The sequence below is a fragment of the Pyxicephalus adspersus genome, chromosome 3 (genome assembly GCF_032062135.1).
Source record: "Pyxicephalus adspersus chromosome 3, UCB_Pads_2.0, whole genome shotgun sequence".
Classification (NCBI taxonomy): domain Eukaryota; kingdom Metazoa; phylum Chordata; class Amphibia; order Anura; family Pyxicephalidae; genus Pyxicephalus; species Pyxicephalus adspersus.
In genome coordinates, this window is record NC_092860.1 from 24,609,956 (window position 1) to 24,633,301 (window position 23,346).

The following is a 23,346-nucleotide window of genomic DNA, read 5'->3' on the forward strand; positions in this document are numbered from 1 at the left end:
TTACAGCAGAACTGCTACAACCAGTCCTCAACCAAGGCTACGTACACACATCAAATGGTCCGAAAATCGTCTCAGGGCTGATATCGGACGAGAATCTGGTGTGTGTACAGTGCTCGTCCTGCCGGATCCACAGATGACGAATGAGGAAAGTGAAGGGAGAAGAGTGAAGCGGGGTGCCGCTCTGTCGTGTTCCCTCTCCATAGAGCAGAACGTGGCTGTATGTACTCATTCATGCATTGTGCAGTCGTTTGCCATTGGAAAGGATCATGAAAGATCATTTGCAACAACAATTAGTGCACATGTGTACGTAGCCTAAGCTTAAGTTATCACCGAACCAAATTGGAGCAGTAGAAACTGTACAGGCGTTTTCCTATGGTGTTTTATTTTGGGAGACCTGATATAACATCTCATGGTGGTCCGTCTCTGAACCATTTCCATAAACTGCAGTTGAAAAGCTTTTTCTAGCGGTTTGGCATAAAACCAAAGGAAAGCAGATATCTCATGAAGAATTGTGGTCAACGCAAGATAAAAGTGAAAAAAATGCAACCAGCATCAACTTAAGCAAACGCCTGTGAAAACCATTAGTAAAGGGTTCTGCCTGATTGGGTCAAAGTGAGCACCTAAGATTGGAGAACACCACATTTGATGATTGCCTTGAGGAACTTAGCTTTAAAGTTCTAGCATACATTGCAGTTAATGATTTTTAACGTTCCATTTGGTGTTCAAAACTGTATGTAATACTTTGTTGTTAATGTTTTAACACACTTTTTTTTATATACTGGCAACATTTAGTACAAGAACTGCTCTGAGAACACTAGTGCAGCCTGAAACTGCTATTCAGCACAGGTCATAGAGATGTCAGCCAGGAATATGCCTGCACCACATAATTACTATATACACCTAAACTAATGTGGCAACTTGGCTCATCTAGTTACTTTTCCAACCCCCAGGCTAAAATCTGCCATCCCTTCCCTGTTTTAGGCTAATGTTATTCTACGCTATGAATGCCGTGCTGGGATACTCACATTTTCTAATGTTACCGTATGCTTCATAGAAGTGTACAAACTTTGCTTTGCACATTGATTTGTTTTACTGTTTGCTTTACAGGATTAGTTATCCAGCAGCACAACCAGTGTCCCTGGCCCCACTCATGCAAATCCTAAGGTGATGAAGAATCCTTGAACAAAGTTTGGAGAAGGAGTCAAGTCTTTTTCATGTGGGCTTTAGTTTGGGAAGTCTAAGCTGCACAGCTATGTGTACAGGAAGCTTCAAAGCTTTTAAAGCTCCCTTTAGGTTTATTTTGTCAGTGTTGAACGGAGATCTTAAAGGTGTGCTGGCTGCAAGTTTAAACAGATAACCCCAGGGTTTCAGAAAACATCAAACGGTGCTAAAATTTGCTGTAAAACATGCTGACAGCTTGATTTAATTAAAGACCTGTTTCAGGTAATTTATGTTTTTAAACACATACCTTTTAGCCAGAGCTGCCCCCATTTGTAACTTTTTTTTCTCTACATCATGTCCTCAGCTTTTTGGGATAACTAATGTCCAGTGTCACTAAGACTAAGCCTCCGAGTGTAGGGGTCATGTCACCAGCCCCCTGGCATGGAGCGCTGCACGTGCAATCTATATATATCACACAATCACCGCTCTTCATATTGTCCAGCAAGACTGAAAGAAGACGAAAGATGAAATTGGCCCCGTGTACCATGTGTCTAGCCGGAAGACAATGTTAATTTTTTTTTTAATGTGCTTTTTTTTTTTTTTTTTTTTTTAATACTTTTATTCTCTCTTTTTTCAGGCATTATGGTGTCACATATTACCAGTAACCCCCCCCCGGAGTAACCTATTCCTGACAGTCATAAACCTAAACCATGTTATGTAGATACCACCTACTATTGCAAATAATAAAAAAAAAAAATCATACTTAAACATATTTCCTGAAGTTGCACTAACCTGCACTGCATTTGACATTTTATTAGATTTAGTTTAATTTCTTTGTCTTCGTGCAGATACCCGGCAACCAGTTAAATTATAGCTGGAAAGAGATGTAATTGCATATAACAGGAAATAACGAACACACATGAAATGTATTACAGATGGAAACTTTTATAAATGGCATTGTGACATTTAAATATAAAACACGTAGAGCTTACTTTGGAGTCTCATAGCCTGAATGTCTGCATGGCCATGTCTTTTACAAGGTGATTGAAGCGTCCAGCAATAGCTAATAATATTACATACAATCATGTAAATGCACGCTTAATCCGTATTGTCCTATACATGCATATTATGCACCATCCGATTGCCAAACAGGCTTCCTGGAATTTATTTCTGGAACAAAAGCTGGAGAACAAATAACTTTCTGTTGATCTCCAGGCCTTCTGCCAGCAGTTCGCTTCCAAGAATCAGGCAGTGGGAAGAATAAGAGCTACATGAGTCAGGCTGGGCCTGTAACCTGCTGGGAGAGATGAAAGATAGAAGGATACAGAGGAAGGACAAATATCAGTGTAACAGCAACAGCTGGTCATAGGGTCTTTTATACCTTATGTGGTGGCCCTTGCCTAACCCTTGGCATGCCAAATTTGCCAAAGACTTATCACAATTGAACCAAGCAAACATTTTACATTTACAAAAATGTAAAATTTTCTTTAATTTTTAGATGCATTCAAAGCCGCTAAAATGTTAAACAGAAGGCAATACCTGCTTCATCTCAGAGTATACTTATTGGCAAAATCACGAATTGCATATATGATGTAGACTCTCATTAGTAATTTCAGATTTTGAGTCACATTGTTGCACTACTTGTGGATCCTACCAATAGAATGTCGCTTCAGATACTGAAAACATTAAAAGACATTGATTCTTATCTTGCTCAAATCTCCCAAGCCCTACACTAAAGAATTTAAAGCTTTCCTTTAGTAGAAGGTCTTGGGAACACATTTCCCTATCTTGTCCTAGGTGTTCCCAAACCCCAGGCTACAGAAGTAATTGTTTCCATATTTGCTCTTAGTGCTCAGCTCTTCGCTATAGAAGCCATGGTTTCTGTATCCTCCTCTAGTTTTCATGTTCTTTTCCATGAGTTTCCCAAACTCCTTTTCTTGCCATGCCATGTCTACAATGACTAGGCAATGAAATCATGTGCAGGAGATTTAACTGAATAGATTTGTGCATTGTAATTGCTTGGTGTTTGCAGGCAAGTTCTAGATTTTTTTTTGTTCTTCTAGCTAAATGACCTACCCATGCCAAATAACATTCCACTAAACTAGGCCAAGACATAAAAGTGAAAAAAGGCAAACAAGTTTTTTTTCTGCGAATCTTATTTATTAAGAATAATTCTACAATGACAGAGTAGAGAGAGTGCTTGAAAATACAGATCTTTCCAGGCAGACCTCAAATACACAAGTCTTACATACAAATATATATATGTGTATAGTTTACTATATATTACCTAAAATAAAGGACAACTTTCTACATGACAGTTACAGGTTTCCGTGCCCACATCTGTTTCATGAGAATCCTAATCCCAAGACCATGTTCATGTGTGAAACACAGACAACATGTTTAATAAGAAGAAAATTGGTCTACTAACCAAATGTCTAGTTGCAATATAAGAACTACTTACAGGCTTGTTTAAATAAATTTAATATTTACCAATTTAGTTCATTGTGTCAGGAGAAAACAAACACAACCTAAAATGTTATCTATGAAATTCAATTCATTGACTGCTACCAAGAACATAAGTTTTTATATTTCGATTGAGAAAGAGAAAAACCCTCTCAACTAACTAAATAGCAGAAATAAATCTTTATATGGAACATCTGTAAACATTTTTGTTGTGTGCTCAGACCTAATCGCTATTAATTTAGGGGCCAATGGATATCATTACTTTTTTGCCGTGATGAACTGGCAAAGGTGCATGTGGATTTAGAGATCAAAGAAGCAGTGATCTGTTATCAGATTAGCATATCTTTTTTTTAAATGCGCCCCCAATTGTCCAAAATTCACCTCTCTGCTGGCACTAGTAGACCCTCATGTCAGTACACACAAAGTCACGGCACCACTACAACCAGTAAACGCAGAGAGGTGAATTGAAAGTTGCAGACCAGGGCGAGGCAGAGCCAATGGGTTTACTTGTTTTTATTTTGCTTTTAATAAATAAAGATAATGTATATTGTATTATTCAGTGTTCTCCCCAGACAATTTTACAGCCAGGTGGCATGAAAAAGTAGTAGAGGTGGTGCAGACTGAAAATACAAGACTGGGCTGTAACATGATTACCCCTATACAATACAACAATTGCCCCTGAGCTACATACTATACCCCTATAATAACAATACCCTACATGGCAAGCATACAATACTGTATGCCCTCTATCACACCTTCTGTACATACTCACTACCTTTACAGCCCTGCACCGTTCCCACACAGGACAACTCGGAAGAGACTAGAAGGTTCCTCCAACTACACACAGCACTGACATGACGAGTGATGACAGTGCCTTCTATTCCCGTTCCTTCAATCTACAACTTCGCAGCCAGCTCTACCTTCACATGGCCGCTCCACAGCCATATTTGCCTTCTCAATGAAAATGTCCATATTGATGATGTAGTCATGTGGAGGTACTGAAATTCAAGCACTCAGGGCAATTGCTCATTGGCTAATTCATTATGGAATTCAAAGCTGAGGAACTGCGCCTGACTAAAAGTGACTGGGGAGAACATGGATTTACATCATACACATGAAAATATGTATACACATACGTATTTTCTAATTAAAGTCATAATGGAAAGCCTACTCTATATATTTTTAATACAGGCTTTCTTAACTATTTGTAATATTGTGGAAGTGTAGTTAGAATTATATTTACACTACAGGTCAACTTTTTAACAAAGTCTGTCAGGATAGCTATATAGGAGTTGCCATTACAGACTCCTTTAAGGTGAATGTTTTGGGGGCAGTCATCCTTATTTTTCCATTACAGCTTGGTTGGTGACGGTGTTGGAACAAGCAATTGCGGGTTCCAAGTCAAATCAGCAAGCAAGCAGAGCAGAGCCCGTGCCTTCACAACAAAAACATGTCAGCAATGCTATTTACCAAATGTCCATTCTAAAAGATTCCCTTTATGTCTCAAAAGCACACATTTACGATAATGTCTAAAGAAGCCACACCAAGGTCTCCAGAAATATGTAGCAGCTATTAATTTGATGACACCATATTAAAGTCAGCACACCACTGCCTATCAGCTGCCTGTACAAAACTTACTATACCATCGGCAGAGACACCCCACTTGATGCGCTCTGATGAGTTTAGCCCCTTAATGGAGTTTTAGTTCAGTAAAGTTTGATGCGCAGTCCTGTTTATTTTTGTTCACTACAAAGAGGAAGTAATAAGGCCCAGGGTTCAGAGACGTGTTGTTAAAGTGCAGCTTGGGGCTTATGAATTTGTTAACTTTTTTTTAATGGCTGACCAGCTACACATGGTGTAGCCATTTTCTGTGAATCTTTATATAAAAGATATACATGGAAAGTACACAGACTGACATTTGGGTTTTAGGTAAACATTTAAATGTGCAAACACCCTGTTAATTATTATCCATTTGGATTTGATTACCATACGGTTTAATAGTGAAAACTTGAAAAACTGAAGATGGAAGGTCTGCCTGGACTCAGTCAGTGAACAAGCATTAAATGGCTTCATCGCATATCTAAAATCACGAAGATTTGAAGCCATCTGTTAGCGGCATGGACAATAGTGACAAGTTGCAATGTCTTGTGGGTAGTCAGTAGAACTGTGGTCTGGACACTTGCTTCTCATGGGCAGGGTGAAATTCATCTGGATCAGAGTATGTTCTGTATTATTGGTTATCCTCTGTTCCATCATAAATTAATTGTCCAAGTGCTTTGTGTGTCTTTGCGGCTGTGCTCACTTGTCTTGAGTGCCCCATGAAATGTAATCTGGACGTGTGGCAGCGTGGTACTCATCTACCAGCTGTTGGACGATCTCTCTGGAGTTGTCTAACTCATCAAAGTTGTCTTTAAATATGTCCTCCTTCCGGAACTGCTCCAAGAATGCTTCCCGCTTGCGCAGCTTATCATACTGTCGGCATGTCCTCTCAAACAGCTGGGTGTCAAAAAGACAAAGAGAAGACATTAATATACAGTTCTGTGTAATAATACACAAAATGTGTAACTCTGGTTGAACAGAATTACAAATCCTTTGACATATAAAAAGCATACATGTTATGCAATTATACTTTGTATTGTACAGTTTGCACAGGATTTTACGTTTTTCTCAAGACAACAATATGTTCCTGCAATTCCCTTGTAAAATAGTTCCAGTTGTAGAAATCAATTCTCACAGAACTAAGTTTTAGGGAATCTTCACCTTATTAGGGTATATTACACATACAGTTAGGTCCATAAATATATGGACAGACAATTTTTTCTAATTTGGGTTCTGTACATTACCACAATTCATTTTAAAAGAAACAACTCAGATGCAGTTGAACTGCAGACTTTCAGCTTTAATTCAGTGGGTTGAACAAAAAGATTGCATAAAAATGTGAGGAACTAAATGAGCATGCATTTCACTTGTTGAAGACTAAACTTCGGACAGAAAGGCCCACAAACCAATAGCAACTGAAAGCCGCTGCATTAAAAGCCTGGCAGAGCATTAAAAAGGAGTAAACCCAGCATCTGGTGATGTCCATGAGTTCAGGACTACAGGCTGTCATTGCCAGCAAAGGGTTTTCAACCAAGTATTAGAATTGAACATTTTATTTTCAGCTTTTTATTTTTCCAATTACTTTTGAGCCCCTGAAATGAAGTGATTGTGTAAAAAAAGGCTTTAGTTTCTCACATTTTTATGCAATATTTCATTGCATAAAAATGTTGTTTCATTTAAATTAATTGTGGTAATGTACAGAACCAAAATTAGAAAAAAGTTGTCTGTCCAAATATTTATGGACCTAACTTTAAGTACACATATTAATGCTTTGGTACTATTGAAAAACATAAAAAATCCCTGAAGACTTCAGGAGTTCTACAGACTAGTACCCTTTAGGCAGCAGTCTACATTCATACCACTAAGATTTGAAGACACAGAACCTGCCAATAGGTGACCCACCTAAAGATTTCTGGAAAATGTACCAGGGGAGAAATAAAAAAAAATGTAGGGAACCAGAGTGGCCAGAAGGATGAACTTGGGATTGGGAATGTACCTATACTGCGGTTTTGTAGCTAGCTGGAACTCTTGCAGCCAAATCCATGCACTCCATACCAATCTACAGTCAACAGAATTTTATTCTTCCTTTACCAGCTTGATTTACAGTAAATGCAGCAGATGCATTGAGATTTCTCTATTTACTTTAACGTAGTTAGTGGGATCTCCGCCTCCAAAGAGACACATTATAGAGATATTCCCAAGATGTAATTTTTTCCTTGTCATATTTATAAGCTTCAATTTCATCTTTCCAGATTTATCCTATTCATGTCTTTATAAAGAGATGTGATGACAAGGCACACGTTTTCTATACTAACACTGACTATATGACCAGCTTGCATTTTTCCTTCCTACAAGCAGTAGAAAAGAATATTGAACAGGATTTTTTAATATCTGCATTGCACCACACATCTCAGTGACTACACAACTAATGGCATTTGAAAAATGTCATTAAGAGGATGGTGGTAAACAGAAAATGCTGCAATTGCTGCTTTTTGGGACAACTGCCAGATTCTACAAGCATCATGACAAGTCATCTATTATGTGAAATTTTTAAACTACTATCAATAAAAATGGCTTATTTATTAAAGCAACAATGGCCCATAAACATCCTTTCAATAAAAGGCCCTTATAGGACTAAGGAGAAACCTGTTTGCTCGTTGCTTTTCTCCCATTTACTCTGGACAATTTGTCTAGGTTACATGAAGGACATGGAAACTCATGCCAGATCTAAACTAATGCTCCTACATCGGCTACATTTAGCAACAAATGCAAGCTAATGGAATCAGTGCACCAGTCGATATGGTGATAAGATAAGGCAATGCTCTTTACAATTTAATATACTTTATACTCATGAATGGTCAATAAAATGTTGTGCTTGAATGATGGCTACAATTGTATGGAAGATAGAGCAGGTAGTAAGACATAATACTGCCCATACCACCGCATTATACCTATATGGTGACTAATATTGTATCCATTCCTCTGATGATTTAGAGAACTTGAATACCCTTTTTGTGGTTATTAATGGCAGGAACAGTTTACTTGTATGGTACAGAAATTAAGCAGATATAAAGTCAAGTTGAAAACTATTACAGATGATTTTGAGGCCCCATTGCAAATGCTTGTGCATTCCAGGACCTAAGTTTGGAACAACTACCTTAGTAGGGGTGTTTTACCCCTAGCTCCCCAGCATTTCTATCGGATACAACACAGCCTGAGTTATTAGAATAATTGTTGAACAGTTGACAAGTTTAATTTTATTTATACTTTGTATAGCTGATAGACCTAGCTCCCGTTACATATACAATGGTGCATCCATATGGATATGGTGACAGCATGAAGATACAGAGAAATGGGGTGTAACTTTATAAAAGGGTGCACACCTGGTAATACAGTAGTTACATGACTGTCCAGAACTGTACCTTTCATTCAGAATAAAACATGTGCAAGGACATTTTGTTGTTTGCAGGCATTCTTTTATTTTTATTACAGTAGCTGCAACCTGTGATGATACTAACAGACATTTTCCAGAACTACATACAACAGAAAAGGTGTGATTAGGCTTTACTTACCGATGAGATGTTGGTGTGATTGGCCATCATTAGCCCACTGACACGGTGTGCAGATGGGAGGTATGGGGACTTCCTTGAAAGCGCTACTTGAATGCTGGCTGGTCCCCATGGAATGAAATTGGCCAGCTTCCTTTCCCTGATTCTCTGCAGACTCTTGTGTACCTAACAGAAAAAATAGACCTGGTTTCATAGACAGCAAAGCAAAAAATAGCCTTAAATCAGGTGATGAAGGACTGCCTAGCGCAAAGGTCAATCTGGATTCAGCAAACAAAAAAAATCAATACAACTTGAAACATTTGGCCTGGCTGTAAGACATGGATAGTACTGCTTCAGAATGGCCATCATTGGGTCAGCTTTTCAGTTTAGGGATGCACTATTCTGACTTGTGACAAGAGGCTTTTACTTACTTCAATGGGTACTGCATTCCCATACAAGTCTATAATAAGGCAAATCGAATGCAGTGCGGGGCTGAAGACAAAATGCACCTATTATACATTTTACACAATCTCATGAACATTATAAATTCATTCCAACTACGCAGGCTTTACAGAGAGATTGGCACTGGAGACGCCAAGTACAGTTATCCATAAGATGCCTGATGCCTATATTTCTTCGCTGGACCAGAAAGTGGCTAGCTCTTTGTGCCCAAATCCCAACAGCCTCTTTAAGGCCAGCTTTGCTGTATATTTTGTTATATAAAAAGAATAAAGTCAGACATATTTTACCCACCTGAGTAGGATCCACCTCCCCCTGGATGATGTTCAGTATTGCTATGTAACAGTGGTTGGTTTGTCTATCTCGGCCTGTGGACACCATGACATTCTTAGGTTGCAGTAACCTCCTCATTACATCCAGCACTGTGGTCTTCCGTACACTAGCCACCTACAGACAGATTATGGAGACATTAGATACCGTTCACAGTACACCGTGCAGCAATATACAATCACTAACACCACAACGTATCTATTATCCTTCACCAGGCAAAGAACATAGCACATTCCCACTCATAGAAAACTCAACACATTTTGGATGGAGAACCCAACACATGAGCATGTTTAAAATTCCTCCACTCCGAATGCAGGAAGCCTGACACTGAACACTTCTGCCCAGGCATCAACAGCTTTGGGTTGAGCACTAAAATGTGAACATCCACCCAACACAACCAGGTGGAATTTTTTTCATGCAGAAGATAAAACACTCACAGCAAACAGCAATTCCAGGTAAGAAGAAAAAGAATACGGTGATCTAAGAATGCTATACAGTAAACATTACTACACATTCATTGCATTTACCTTAAAGCCCAACCCCAGGGTAAACTATGTGTGAACTCTGGGAAGGGTGAGGTAGGGACAAAACCGGCCAGGGGTTCCCATTAGGGTGATGTTCCTCCACTTACTGTGTGCGCTTCCTAAAATTAGCTACCACAGAGTAGAGGGAGGGGGAGTACTTCCTGAAGGCAACATCCTCTACCCCCCCTGCAGTGTTGAACCCAGATATTTTTTTAAGCTCGGTGAGAAAAAATTGTAGGCGGGTGGCAGCCCCTGTATTGTGACCCAACTCTTCAGTAATCACCTAAAAACAGCCAGGTGGTTACTGAAAAATGCCGGGTGGTGCGCCCAGCTAAAGGGGGCTGGGGAGAACACTGCCCTGCATCCAGCACCACCAATCACACTGTTCCAGGGTACATTTCAATCTGATAAATGGACCCTAATTTTTTACTTACCTGTGGAGGCACCCAGAGTGCTTGCATTATCAGCAGATGTATTCTAGAGGGCTTATTCACTTTTTTTCCAAAACCAGTGAACAGAACTTGTTCACAACTTTTAGAAACCTGCTCATTTTAATATTTCCAGACTTACCTAAGTGGGGAGAGATTTTGTTCCCTAGCACAGGCATCTAAAAGTGAAGGTACAGGTAGTCCCCGGGTTACATACAAGATAGGGACTGTAACTTTTTGATTAAGTTGAATTTGTATGTATTATTTTAATAAATGCAATGAAGACAGATGGTTTTCTCAACATATTATTAGGCAGCGTGTTGTCAGTTACTATATAAAATACTCAATGTAAGTTAAAGCAAAAAAAATTACCTTCTGGAGCAAGCTGTGCTTTGATATGCAAAAAGAAACAACTGCAGCGTTTGTCTTGGTCATTAAAGAGTTACAAGATTTTACAGATCAGCTCAGTCCGTAAGATCACCCTCAACCTCAGCTGTGTTTAGCAAAAGGTTTCTTCTGCAGGTCATGCAAATCGCCCCCTCCCCCCATCAAGCCTCTGTTCTGCACACGAGCAAGCAGGGAAGCTTCTACATTTAATGCTGCGAACAGAAACACCAATAAGCTTAATGGTGTAATTTTCACCATTTTTTCTTTTATAGTGGGGATAAGCTGCAATAGTTTTAAACAGGTGATTGAAACAAACACCACAAACCCCCACTAGCTGTGGCATCTCCTCCTCCCCCCCCTATTTTTTTTTTTGCAAAACGAGATATGGGTAAAGTTTCAAAAGTGGCATTAAATAGCAGTTTGATGAAAACCATATAAAAAGTAAATATTTAAGCAAATCATTAATTGATGTGTTGGAAGTTTTTTTTTTTTTGCCTAAACTCGAACAATTCCCTGGGTCACTCATTGGCATCTCTATGTCAAATGACACCGGCGCCCTCTAGTGTTCACATTCTAATACTGCATGTGCATATAGAGCAACTCACATTGAAAATATTACAGCTTTCTAGTACATATAGAAGTTTCTGTTTAAGCTCAGTTACATAATGTTTGTAGGGTACGGGTGGGAGGGTTTTATCTCCATCATAAAAGTCCTTTCAGAGATTACCTAAACAGAGGTGAACTATCACTAGTTTACTACTTTTAGCACCAATGCCACTTGGTAGAGCTAGCAGCATGGCATTAGTAGACCCTTTCCTCTCGTCTCACAGGTAAGTAAGCAATTATTTATTTTAGCTGTCGACGCTGGGAGTTTACTCCCTTGGACAGCCAAAGAAAGGCGTTTTGTTCCTATTGAGGTCAATGTAGCGAGACCATTGACCATCAATATAAACTGGCACTAAACACATTACAATATGAAAAGGGAATTTTTTTTAATTACCCACCAAATAAAGGTTTTTCCCCAATGGTTATTAAGGTAAAAATGGGTATTGCTAAGGGAAACCATTGTCTAGCCTGTGTTGTTCTTCCTACACAGCAAAGGACGTTTTAAAAAATAACCCAGGAAAATATTCTACGTATCAACACAGCACTTTCCAGTGACCCACCTTGGTTTTGCTGAAATGTGTTTTACAAACATATTGCTATGTTTAAAGAGGATATCAAAATGAGGAAGAAAAAAAAAAAAAAAAAAAAAAAAAAAAAAAAAAAAAAAAAATCACATGTTGACTTTAATTCACTAAGCAGCTATACAGCACAGAGCAAAGCATGCAAGTAGATAAAAATAGTCTAGAAGGCCAGGCTATCAGAGTATAGAGATTGACAGTAAAACACACGAGTACCCTCTTGTATTCCATTAGGTTTTTCAATCTGCTTCCCTTAGGAATGTCCTTGGTGAATGCAGGGAGTAAACGATTGGTTTAATGGCTTGTTGTAGCACATTTGAAAGAAGCATTAGTTGCAGAATCAATTCAGATGACACACGACAATCATTATGAAACATTCACTAAAATGTGCATGTTGCCTAAGCAGGTTGGCCTGGTCTATTTCCCCTGGAAGGCGGCCAATAGTTAATTCATCCAGCAGTTAAAGAAGAACTTCCAATAAAAATAGAAAGTCTACTTTCCTGCCAGCAAATTGCCAATTCCAAAGTAAAATTAGATGCGCGCTTCGGGTAGGAGTGAGTGACGCCACATTCCTTACCAATGTCTCCTGGGATAGCTGGGGAATTATTATCCCATCAGAGTGTACTTTTGCAATGGCCACGGTACATTCTTGTGGGATTTAGAGTGCCCAGGAGGCAGGGGCATGACATCACATACGCCACGAAAGCGTCAGAAGCCAAGACCGGAAAAATATTTAACTTAACATTTTTAGCTTTTTTTTGTTATGTGGCTAATTTTTTTTACTGCCAAAGAAAAGGATGGTGGTGGGAACTCTTTAGTCATTTGTACTCATAAAATGTTTTAAATGACCTGCACAGTGCAGTGGAGAGTGAATGGACAGCATTACATGTTTAATAGAAGTGTATTTAAGCATGTTGAAATTTAATAAGCTTTGCACATCAATACATGTGTGTTCTCTTGGATTTAGAGGAAATGTATTAAAATGTGTAAGAGAATAGTAAACACAATCTTATGTACACTACTGCATTGCTTTAGTGCACATTAGGGCAGCCTAAAAAATTGCACTGAATACCAATGCTTTCATTGAATATGGGAATTGTAAGTGGGAAAGAAACTGTCAGGGGTTAGACTTGCTCAGATTTGAAAAAAAAGTCAAGGTCTTAGGTCCATGGCACAATTATAGTTATGTTGCTGGTGACAACCCACGGGAACCAGGATTGCTAAAACACAAACTTCATGGTGTCTTTCTGCCCTGCTCAGATAAAGTCAAGGGAAAAACGATAGCGTGCAGTGTTTCTGTAGGTGAGGCAGTAACACAACAGAAGGAGGTGATTCTGTCACCACTGTGCTGCCCCAAGCAATGGAAATTTGCTGGCTTTTCCTGGCTACAAAAGGTACACAAGAAGTCCTTTGTGGAGCCTATTTTTTGGGAAGGACTTTTACAAGTTTAGTGACTGACAGGTTTAGATGAAACGGAGACTATAGGATATTAAATGGTAATATTTTGAAGAACCAGGGATTGTGGATAAATGTTATTAAATGTGACTTCTTACCGACTGGTCAGTTGTCAATGGAGTATATCCCGTCATTAGGAAGTGCAGACGAGGTGTGGGGATGAGAGAAGCAATCAATCCAATCAAATCATTGTTCATATACCCTGGGTATCGGAGGGTTGTAGTACTGGCTGACATTATGGTGGAAACCTAAAATAAACAGAAAAAGACAGACACTGAGTAAGACATTGTAATTTCAATTTACTATTTGGAACAGCTGGTCATAGAGTATTCATAACACTCAAACCGAGAGCATAACACTCAAACCTTAACATAGGCCTAGGCCAAAATAAGGGGGAGCCCCCAATTACCCATCAGTATATTTTTCGGTTGCAGGTAGTGTCCTGGGATTTAAAACCTTGGAACCAGTGTCTTATGGCCTTTTCAAGGACAGTGTGTGACACATAAGAAACAAATGGTTTCCCACAAGCTTTCTAGAATCTCATTTTTTATTCATTAAGTTACACAAGAGAACCCATGTCTTCAAAGGAAGGATCAGCTTGCTTGAAATCAGTAATCAATGAGTATCAAGTTCCTGGCACTTACTCTTTATCTATCCCTTTATCTATTTATCTTATTAGATGTCAATGTGCTGTTTTTTCCAGGCTTCAGACATAATTAAGATAATTTTGCACCTATTGCATCTTTTTATTTTTTTTTGTGGTATGGGCCCTTTCTAGTGATTTATGATTTACTCACCAACTGGTTAATTTGAGAGAAGGAAGGATTCTGTATATGCAATCTGTCTGTTGCAATCCTGTTAAGTGCCGTGTTATCCAAAACCACCTAGAAAGTATAAAAAAAAGGTTGGAATTATTCACACACAAATAATAAAAAAATAAAAACACTTCAGTAAAAATAGAGGTGTTATCTTACCACACAGTCTGCATTTTGGGTCAGTCTCTTTAGAGTCAGTAGAGAATTGTATGGCTGCACAACCACATCACTCATTTCATCTTGATTTGGGAAAACAGAATATGTCTGGACTAGCTTTTTTGGATATCTGGGCAATGAAAAGACACGAGAATAGAAAATTTGTTCATCTTATTGTTTTAATTCAAAGTTTTCTACAATAACTTTTATTGGATCAGATTTTAGTAAGTGAACACTTTTTATTTGGTAGAGAACATCTAGAAAACATTCCTGTGTCTATGTAATATCCTTCATACATTTGACACAAGGCACGGTAAGCCAGGTGTGAGGTACTGGCTGACATGACGGTATTATATATCACTAGAGTTTCTCCCATATGACAAGAGGAAGCGGACTGATGTTCTATCTGCTTGCTGCTGAGTCAAAAGGCTGAGTGCTGGCAAAACTAAAAAGGATACAACAGATGTCTGTGTCAAGAAACCATTAGAGGTAATCCTTTAAGTTAGGATTTGTCCTGCATTCAGGTAATAACATCAAGCAGAAGCTTTGTTTGTTCTATAAACATAGACTTTCTGTATAAAGAGCTTCTGCATTTAAATTGTTTTTTGTCCTGCACTTTGATTCAGCAAGCCAAAAAACTGTAAATACTTTCCCAAACATTAAACACTCCTTTTCACGTCTCTAACACATACCCAATGCCAATCCAGGGGCCCATTCATGCCTATGCTTTTAATGCAAGGCAACACATTAACAAAAGGTAGGCCTATGTTTTTATTTGGACCAATTGGAATCGGTAAGGTGTGACATGCTGTTCATGGCATAGCACCTACTGATGACAAAAATATTACACGAAATGAAGACCTTAAAGGATTCCCATGACAAAAATACGCCTAACACTAATTAAGCCATATTTTTCTGTATTTTCTTGCAAACCAAACTATATAAAATCTTATCTAACAGAAGGTAGATAGTACTAGAGGACCAACACATGTAAGCAATCATGCAACATCTGAAAATCCTGAGTTAACTTTTCCAGCTTAGGACTGCCCCCCTTCCACGCCACAATATTCCAATACACAAAATTGAATAAGGAGATTTTTACAAAGTTTGCTCTGCACAGTCAAAGCACTGATAATAATGGAGAACCCAATACAGATGTTGTTCAAGTAGATCTTACCAAGAACCAACAAATAACAAAGTATTTATCACCTTAAAACCAAGTACAGACCTGCAGTTCAGAGGATATGAATAAGAATGAGATCATAGTGTCAAGTTCTATGTTTTTTATGTGTGTGAAGAATCCCACAATGATTAATATTTCAAAAACTGTACAGAGGCTGCGCCACAAGGAAAAGTTGTGTCAAAACCATTTGTCAGTATTCAATAAATATCTGCTTACCTGTCATTTAATCTTTCCAAGAGATAAGAACCCAAACCGGAACCTGTTCCCCCAGCAATAGAATGGCAGAGCACAAACCCCTGTACAGACACAGAAACATATTAGTTACCTAACCATTATTTTTTAGCACATATTTTATATTACCGGATGAAGGAATGCACATTCACCTCAAGGCTATCACTGCCATCAGCTTCTCGATCAATGATGTCAAATATATCTTCATGAATTTTCTCACCCTGTAAAATTAGGACATTTAACATTGTGCTTTAAAACATGACCAGCAATATTATTACAAATAAAATCAATGTCTTCCTTTTGCCTTTTTTTCTATAGAGCACAAAGAAGTTGTCAATAGCATCCTAAATAGCTTATATATAACACTGTTTGCCCTTTTTTAATCTCAGTACGTTGATCTGCAGCCTTTATTAGCTTCCTTGTCCATATGAACTTGCCCCAGCACCAGTTGCACGTTTGTCTATGTCCGTGCAAGCATAGGGTGCCAATACTGGATCACAAGTGAAAAAGTAGATACTTCACAACAAAAAGTGCCTCATCTAGAACCTCTATAATAAGAAATGATCAAGTATTGTTTTTTATCCTGCAAGCATAAAATAAATAATAATAGCATTCCAATTGTAATAAAAATGTAATCACTTTTGTATCGATCGCCATTCCCTTCCCCCCTCCCATCCCCCCCTTCTCCCCTGGGCTGCTTTGTTATATGTGTCTGTCTCTGTTTTTATTTTCTCTGTTGTTTAAAAATATTGGTTTCCACCCTGTGCCATACGCTTCCGCTAGCGGATATGTAGCTGTTTTTGTACAGGTTTAATATGTGCCATATCACCCCCTTGGGACTGTTATGTTTTTTTTGTCATAATTTTTTGGGTATATGCAGCTTCCTGGTACTATATGTCTGTTCATACGAAGCCTACACTGTTATGTTCGATACGATGTATGTGTTGTATATCTGATTCTTTTTGTTATGTTTATCTGTTATTTTTTCTCTGAAAACTCAATAAAAGTGATTGAAACAAAACATGTAATCACTACTTACTTGTGAGAAGCCACTGGCCCAATTATTTCCAGCTCCTCCACCATGTTCAGACAGGTAAATGTTCTCAGGATTGTAGAGGTTGGCATATGGAGAGTTTAATATAGAGTGAATTACTCGTGGTTCCAGGTCCAGGAGTACAGCCCGGGGTATGTAATGCTCATCATCGGCCTAAAAACAAATGTACGCAAGCCTTAGTTGTAAAGCTAGAATATTATTTCTACTTAGCAGCTTCTCCAAAAGCAAAAGGTTTCATTGGCCCTCTTTAACTAAAAATGGAATCTTACTTCTTGTATTCCAGCTTTCTCCCCAGATCCTTTAAGCCGGGAACACCACCGCATTTTTCAGTAACCACCTGGCTGTTTTTGGGTGGTTTATGAAGAGTCACAATACAGGGGGTGCCACCCACCTACGATTTCTTCCCACCTAGCTTAAAAAAAGTTCTGGGTTCAACAATGTATTCATTTATTCAAAATGCTAAAGGATCTGCAAAACTTTACAGACAACTCAAACAGGGTTGATAACTGTTCAGATTTGGGTAGTTTAGGGCATTGGGTGGGTTTATGTAGAAGAACTTGTCTTAAGACCCTGGGACCTAAATATAAGATATGTGTCCTTATTTATTGGTATGCTCCACGTATTTCAACTAGATCTGTACAGCAATCTAGAATAAGACTTTGCTGGAAATGAAGTTTCCTGTTATACAGACCAGACACTGGTGCCCTCTCTTCTTATGCAGGGTGACTGGTCTTGTACCTGCACTTTCCATAGTTTTCTGCAAGCAGTCTGTAACGGCCAGTGCAGAAAGCACTGATGATGTCACTACTACTTTTTCAAGGTAACATCTGTGTTTGTAAATACATTTTGCTTTCCATGATTAAACATATGATAGTGGCAGCTTCATCTTGTATTGCTGCCTACTGGCGAAAACTGGCCTCCCCAGTGCGCCTGTGGTTCCAGAGAATCCATGAGATCCATAGAATGGAGGATCTTATTTCATCTTCCAGAGGTACAAGTAGAAAGTTTTTTTAACACCAGGTATTATTGGTCTGAATTTACCTCCTCTCAGGAAATACAGAAACCACCTGGACGCCCATCTTCAGGGTCATACAACAGCTTGACCCATTGTGGTAAGCCTATTCACTCCTCTCTACCTCCCTCTTTTTTATTTTCTCCCCTCCTCCATAAGAACAATTTTTTGTTGCTTTGTGTTATTAGAGCACAGTTTGTTCCGGTTACATTGATGGTACTGGATTTTATCTTTTTGTTGTTGTTTTAACTTTTTGTATTTGATTTTGTTATATTTTGTATAGTTTGTACAATCCTCCTATAAATGTGTAAGTTATTGCTATGTATTTGTTATGTTGAAAATCGTAAATGAAGGATGTTTAAATACATTTTGCAGCACAAAGTGCCATTTTATCCTTTGTGGCAGAAATTTTGTGGCAGAAATTTTGCAATCCGTTTACAGAAAATTGTCCCTAGAGTTCAGCTTTAAGGAAACAGTAGCAGGTTCAAATAAGGCCAAGGTAAACCTTTTAATATTAATGCTATGAGTTTGGGTTGAGGTTTTTAATCCATCACTCTTATTGCTTTATGTAAACTTTATTGAAATCAATCTTCATTAGAAATAAAAGCACGGTAGTGTGCCAGGGTATTTTTAAGAACATAGAATGTATCTGAAACTTCCTTCCTTATGAATTAAAATCCCTGTCATGCAGACAAAAGGTTTCCTGTCAAATGATTAGAATAGAGTGCCACACACTGAGACATTCACCTAAAACAGAGCCAAGGGGAATCTTCTCCAGCAATTAGTGTCAAGAACAAAAAATCATTTCTGTGGTACAGTATCTCCGAACTAAAAGCATTTCCTTATTCAGTGGATCTCCTCGTCTGAAAATCTGACATCAGGAAAATGGGGGGAAGAAAACTAAGGCTGGTAGGTTAATAACTATGAATCGTTTATCAGAAGGTTTGAAAAAAAGCCATCTTGAGATGTTTAAAGTATCTAGCCTTCCTTTCATTTAAAGTCAGCTAGCAAGACCACAGCTAGCTTCCAAGGACATTCACTAATACCTGAGCCTTTCATTCTGATCTGCAATTTTGGTATATTTGGGATATTTTGAGCCTAAATAAATGCTTTAACCTTTCATTTTGACATTTTTGTTCCTTCATGCATTTGCACATTAATTTATTCCTAAGTCAGGAAAAAAAAATAAGAATTTTTTCAAATTCTAAAGTAAATTTTAAAAGAAGCCGCTTGAGGCCCTGTTTACACTTGCTATAAAGCACAGCGTATTTACACATGTTCAACCGCATTCCCAACCCCCGTCATTTATGGAAGCAGTTGGGCAGCACTTTGTGAAAGTGTTTGCACGCAGCTGCATTTGCATTGTGATTGTGGCACAGTACCTGGAAGAGACAGGTTATGTGTGCCAGAAACCACACAACAGAGGATTTGTCAAATAATGCGTCCAACCCAAAAAACTGCTCCCAGGAGAAGTGCACAGGAGCAGCAAGTTACCCTGTGGATTTGGACTATAAAAACAAAAGGGGCCAAAGTATTTCTGTAGTCACTGTTGTGTGTGTCCTGATAAGAGAGTTTCTGAATGGCTAAAGGACAGAGAGCTGGTAGGTACAAATACAACCCTGACATAGGGGAATCTAGTGGTTAGAACATATCCAAAACTAAATGGACAAACTAAAGAGAGAACATCCAATCTGGTATACCTGCAAAATAAAAAAATAAATACATAGCTTTCCACTCTTTAAATAATTCATCTGCTGAAGTTCACACTTCCAATAGCCTCAATCGAATCTGAAAATGTGGAATCAGCTCCCTCAGGAAGTAGTTCTAGTAACTACTATAGATTGCTTTAAGAAAAAGCTGGATGCTTTTCTAGAAGCACAGAATATAACTTAAAGGTATTAAGGCATTAGAGTACAAAATACCAGTGACTGTTGATCCAGGGAACATCCGATTGCCTCATGGAATCAGGAAGGAATTTTTCCCCCGTTGAAGCAAATTGTACCAGGGTTTTTTTTGGCTTCCTCTGTCTCATAGGGTTTTATATCGGGGATATGTTTATTTTCCTAGGGGTTGAACTTGATGGACTTATGTCTTTTGTCATCCATACTTACTATAACCTTAGTCCCCTGTAGTGCGTCACTACCGTTTCTACATAGATACTCAGGGAAGTGCTGGCTTTAGAGGACTATATAGAAAGATTTCTCCAAAACTAAGCCTTGTTTTAAATTTTAAAAATCAAAAAATAGGAACTATTCACTTTCTTTTATACCTGTTTGGGATTTTTATATTTCAAAGAAATGGTGAATGTAATGCACAACAATGCAGCATGCTCTGTATTGCACAATATACCAAGAATGCATAGTTGAACAGAATTCCTAATTGAACAGACAATTTTAGACAAATAAAATGTAAATTTACTGTTAATTATTGTGACTGTTCCTCAGCAATATTCAACATTTTATTTCACAGTCGATATTGCCGACAGGGCAATAAGATTGTACAACACGCTTCCTGTGTTACAGATCACTATGCGGCCTGCTAGATCCACAAAATGAGAACAGATCTGGGATTGTCATCAAGAATTTAGTTAGCGGTGTTCTCCCACTACCAAGTGTACATATAAGAGGACCTGCCGTCACCTGATAGAAGAACACATCCTTTCTGTCTGTGCCTTCAGTTGCAAATTCTTCCACAATCCCTTCTGGGCTGATTCCATGTTCTGCACACAGCTGCTTCCAGAACTCAAACCCAACTGTAAAGAGATGAAAGGAGGCATTATAAACATATCCATCGCTTGGCTCAGAGAAAATGATTGCATATAGGTCAGCTGCAGGAAACAAAAGAATTAGGATTTGTTAGAATTCATTTTAAGGAGCTATACTTAGATAAAAAAACTGAAATCAATCAGTTATAATTCAATTTAGTAAATACATCAGATGAAGTAAAGTCACACAGATTACTTTATCCTGCAGAGTGAATGTACATACACATGCATGGTTTGTAGGAATGTATGTCTATGTATGTATGTATGTCATACAACTTACTATGTGATGAGTTTCTGAACCTACCAATGCATTGATCGGTTTGGAAATCTTTTTAAAGCTACACACACATCAGATGATTGTCAGCCAGGATAAACAGTTTTGCTCACCTTGGCTGAAAATCAGGCGTGTAAAATGGTCCCCCCATTGTTCATCAATCTGCCCCGAATGACTGATCGGGAACAATCAAGTATGCTTGCTCAGCCTCGCCTCTCTAAAGAACAGAACAGTGCTGTGTGTACAGTGCTTGTTTGTTCATCTGTCATTGGAAACAATCAAAACACATTATTTCCAGAGACTGTAATCTGACATTGAGCAGATTTATGTACAGACCGAAGCTACTTACCCTAACTGCATGTTTTTGGGATGTGGGAGGAAACCGGAGTATCTGGAGGAAACCCACACAAACATGGGAAGCACCTGCAAACTCCATGCAGATAGTGTCCTGGCCGGGATTCAAACCTGGGACCTAGCGCTGAAATGGCCAGAGTGCTAACCACTGAGCCACCCTGCTGCCAGATGAGGGTATTTAAAACATTGCAAGTTTATTTTATGGCAGAAGAGACATTGCCTGTCCCTCCTGCAATAAAGGACCTGCCTGGTCACAATTTGTAGCTGTAGTTTCATTGTATAGAATCAGCCACAAATAAGAAAACAAAAACATCCATCAACTTATCTAGTTGATATTCACCCCTTTAGCTTAAAGACTTGTCTGAGAATAAAGTATTTATTGGTAATCCGGCACAAAGGTGCTACAAATAATTGTGCTGATTCATGATACAATTTTATTGGATCTCCTTACACCCCAGTAAGTGTTTAATTGCCAGCTGGTTTAATCTAATAGCCAGCAGGAACCTGAAGCCTCATTACTTTCTTCCCCCTACATGATTATAAATTATGGGAATTATTATTATAATACAGTATTTATATAGCACCAACATTATGTGGCCACATATTTTAGGCAGTCTGCATTTTACTGCTCGTTTGTCTTTAAGGTGCCCCTGTTAAGAATTGTATAATCAATATTGTCCATTGTATGTACCTGCTGCAAATCTATTGTATTCAACAACATACTTATTAGATCTTCCCATCAAAACATTACAGGGATCTATAGTGAGCACTGCAGGGATATAGAAGTGTTGGTTTCAGACCTCTGCAGATATACAACCAACAAACCAACTCCCACCAGAGTAGACTATAGATCGCTATAGAACAAGTCACTCCTCTGCAGAGACACTGCTGCTTCCACATAGAGAACAAGGGTCCCTCTCTGCTGTATATTGGCAGAGATCAGACTTTTCTACCCAAGCTGTGGCTGCTTTTATTTTTGTAATGAATCAACCCAAATGTAATAAAACAGAAGGTTTAGTTGGCTTTTATCTCCTGCAATGGTCACTGATAAATAGTTTGGCTGCAAGTAGGTGTGTGAAATACAAATACATTGAATGCCATCACTAGAGACCTCAAAGTGGAGGTAGCAAACTATGAATATATATATGTTTAATGTAAGAAATATGCTTTGTTTCTTCTCCAATAAAACAAACTCACCTAACCTTTACCTTCTATGTTAGAACGTACAAACATGTGCATCCCCGGCCATTTAAAGTAAAAGAATAGCGATCTATCACAGGTGCGAGGGGCGGTGAGCTTTTTTTACTTTAAGCTCATACAATAATAATGATGACAGATGTACAAAATATGGGACAACAATGCCATCCGGGTAGATCCAGGTCTGTAACTCTGCCAGGCATGCACAAGCTTACAATTTAAGATGTATAAAGTAATGAGAGATGAATGGCTTCCATGGGGCAGATTAACAGACAGGAGGAGTGGACCCTGTCCCGAAGAGCTTACAATCTAAGAGGTTGGGGAAGTATCACACAATAAGAGGAATATATTTTACTAAGTGAATGAGCACAGATCCCATACACATATAGATTATCTCTGCCCTCCATCTGATGCCCCTGTTAGCTGCACAGAATTCTAATTTACCCCCAAAAAGTCCAAACACCTGAAAACCCGCCCAAAGCTGCAACAGATCAGTACACAGCTGTCAGTACCGCAGAATGTCAATGAATGGAGAATACTGACTCTGGTTCCCGCACTGGCCCAGCTGCAGGGTGATGATCTCCCGAGGCATGCTTCTCTATACCGCTCCGCCGCCCGCGCTCTGCTCCTCTAACTGCGGCTTGACGTCACTGTACGGAACAACAAAGCCACAGGAACTACTCTGTGAAGCCCGCCATCTTTCACTGGACAGCCGCGCAGGTTACGTCACTGTACGGAAAGTCTCCTGTCAAACATGAAGGCGTGTCC

General features: G+C 38.7%; 1 protein-coding gene across 1 annotated transcript; it reads right to left on the reverse strand.

Moving 5' to 3' along the window:
• Positions 1–3,299: 3,299 nt before the first annotated feature.
• On the reverse strand, positions 3,300–23,321 carry TUBG1 (tubulin gamma 1). The gene is made up of 11 exons (XM_072403979.1): positions 23,122–23,321; positions 20,629–20,741; positions 16,963–17,130; positions 16,076–16,144; positions 15,909–15,988; positions 14,513–14,639; positions 14,336–14,422; positions 13,637–13,786; positions 9,525–9,677; positions 8,796–8,957; positions 3,300–6,120 (listed from the first exon to the last, which is right to left on the reverse strand). The coding sequence occupies exons 1-11, from the start codon at positions 23,168–23,170 to the stop codon at positions 5,923–5,925; spliced, it is 1,356 nt and encodes a 451-aa protein (XP_072260080.1). The 5' UTR covers positions 23,171–23,321; the 3' UTR covers positions 3,300–5,922.
• Between the last annotated feature and the right edge of the window lie 25 nt (positions 23,322–23,346).

Excerpts from the sequence above, each read along its gene's own strand:
- TUBG1 (XM_072403979.1), bottom strand. The coding sequence starts at position 23,170 with ATGCCTCGGGAGATCATCACCCTGCAGCTGGGCCAGTGCGGGAACCAG. Across the intron at positions 20,742-23,121 it reads GGGCCAGTGCGGGAACCAGA|TTGGGTTTGAGTTCTGGAAG; the intron begins GTCAGTATTCTC and ends ATCTCTTTACAG. Across the intron at positions 8,958-9,524 it reads GGGAGGTGGATCCTACTCAG|GTACACAAGAGTCTGCAGAG; the intron begins GTGGGTAAAATA and ends TTTTTCTGTTAG.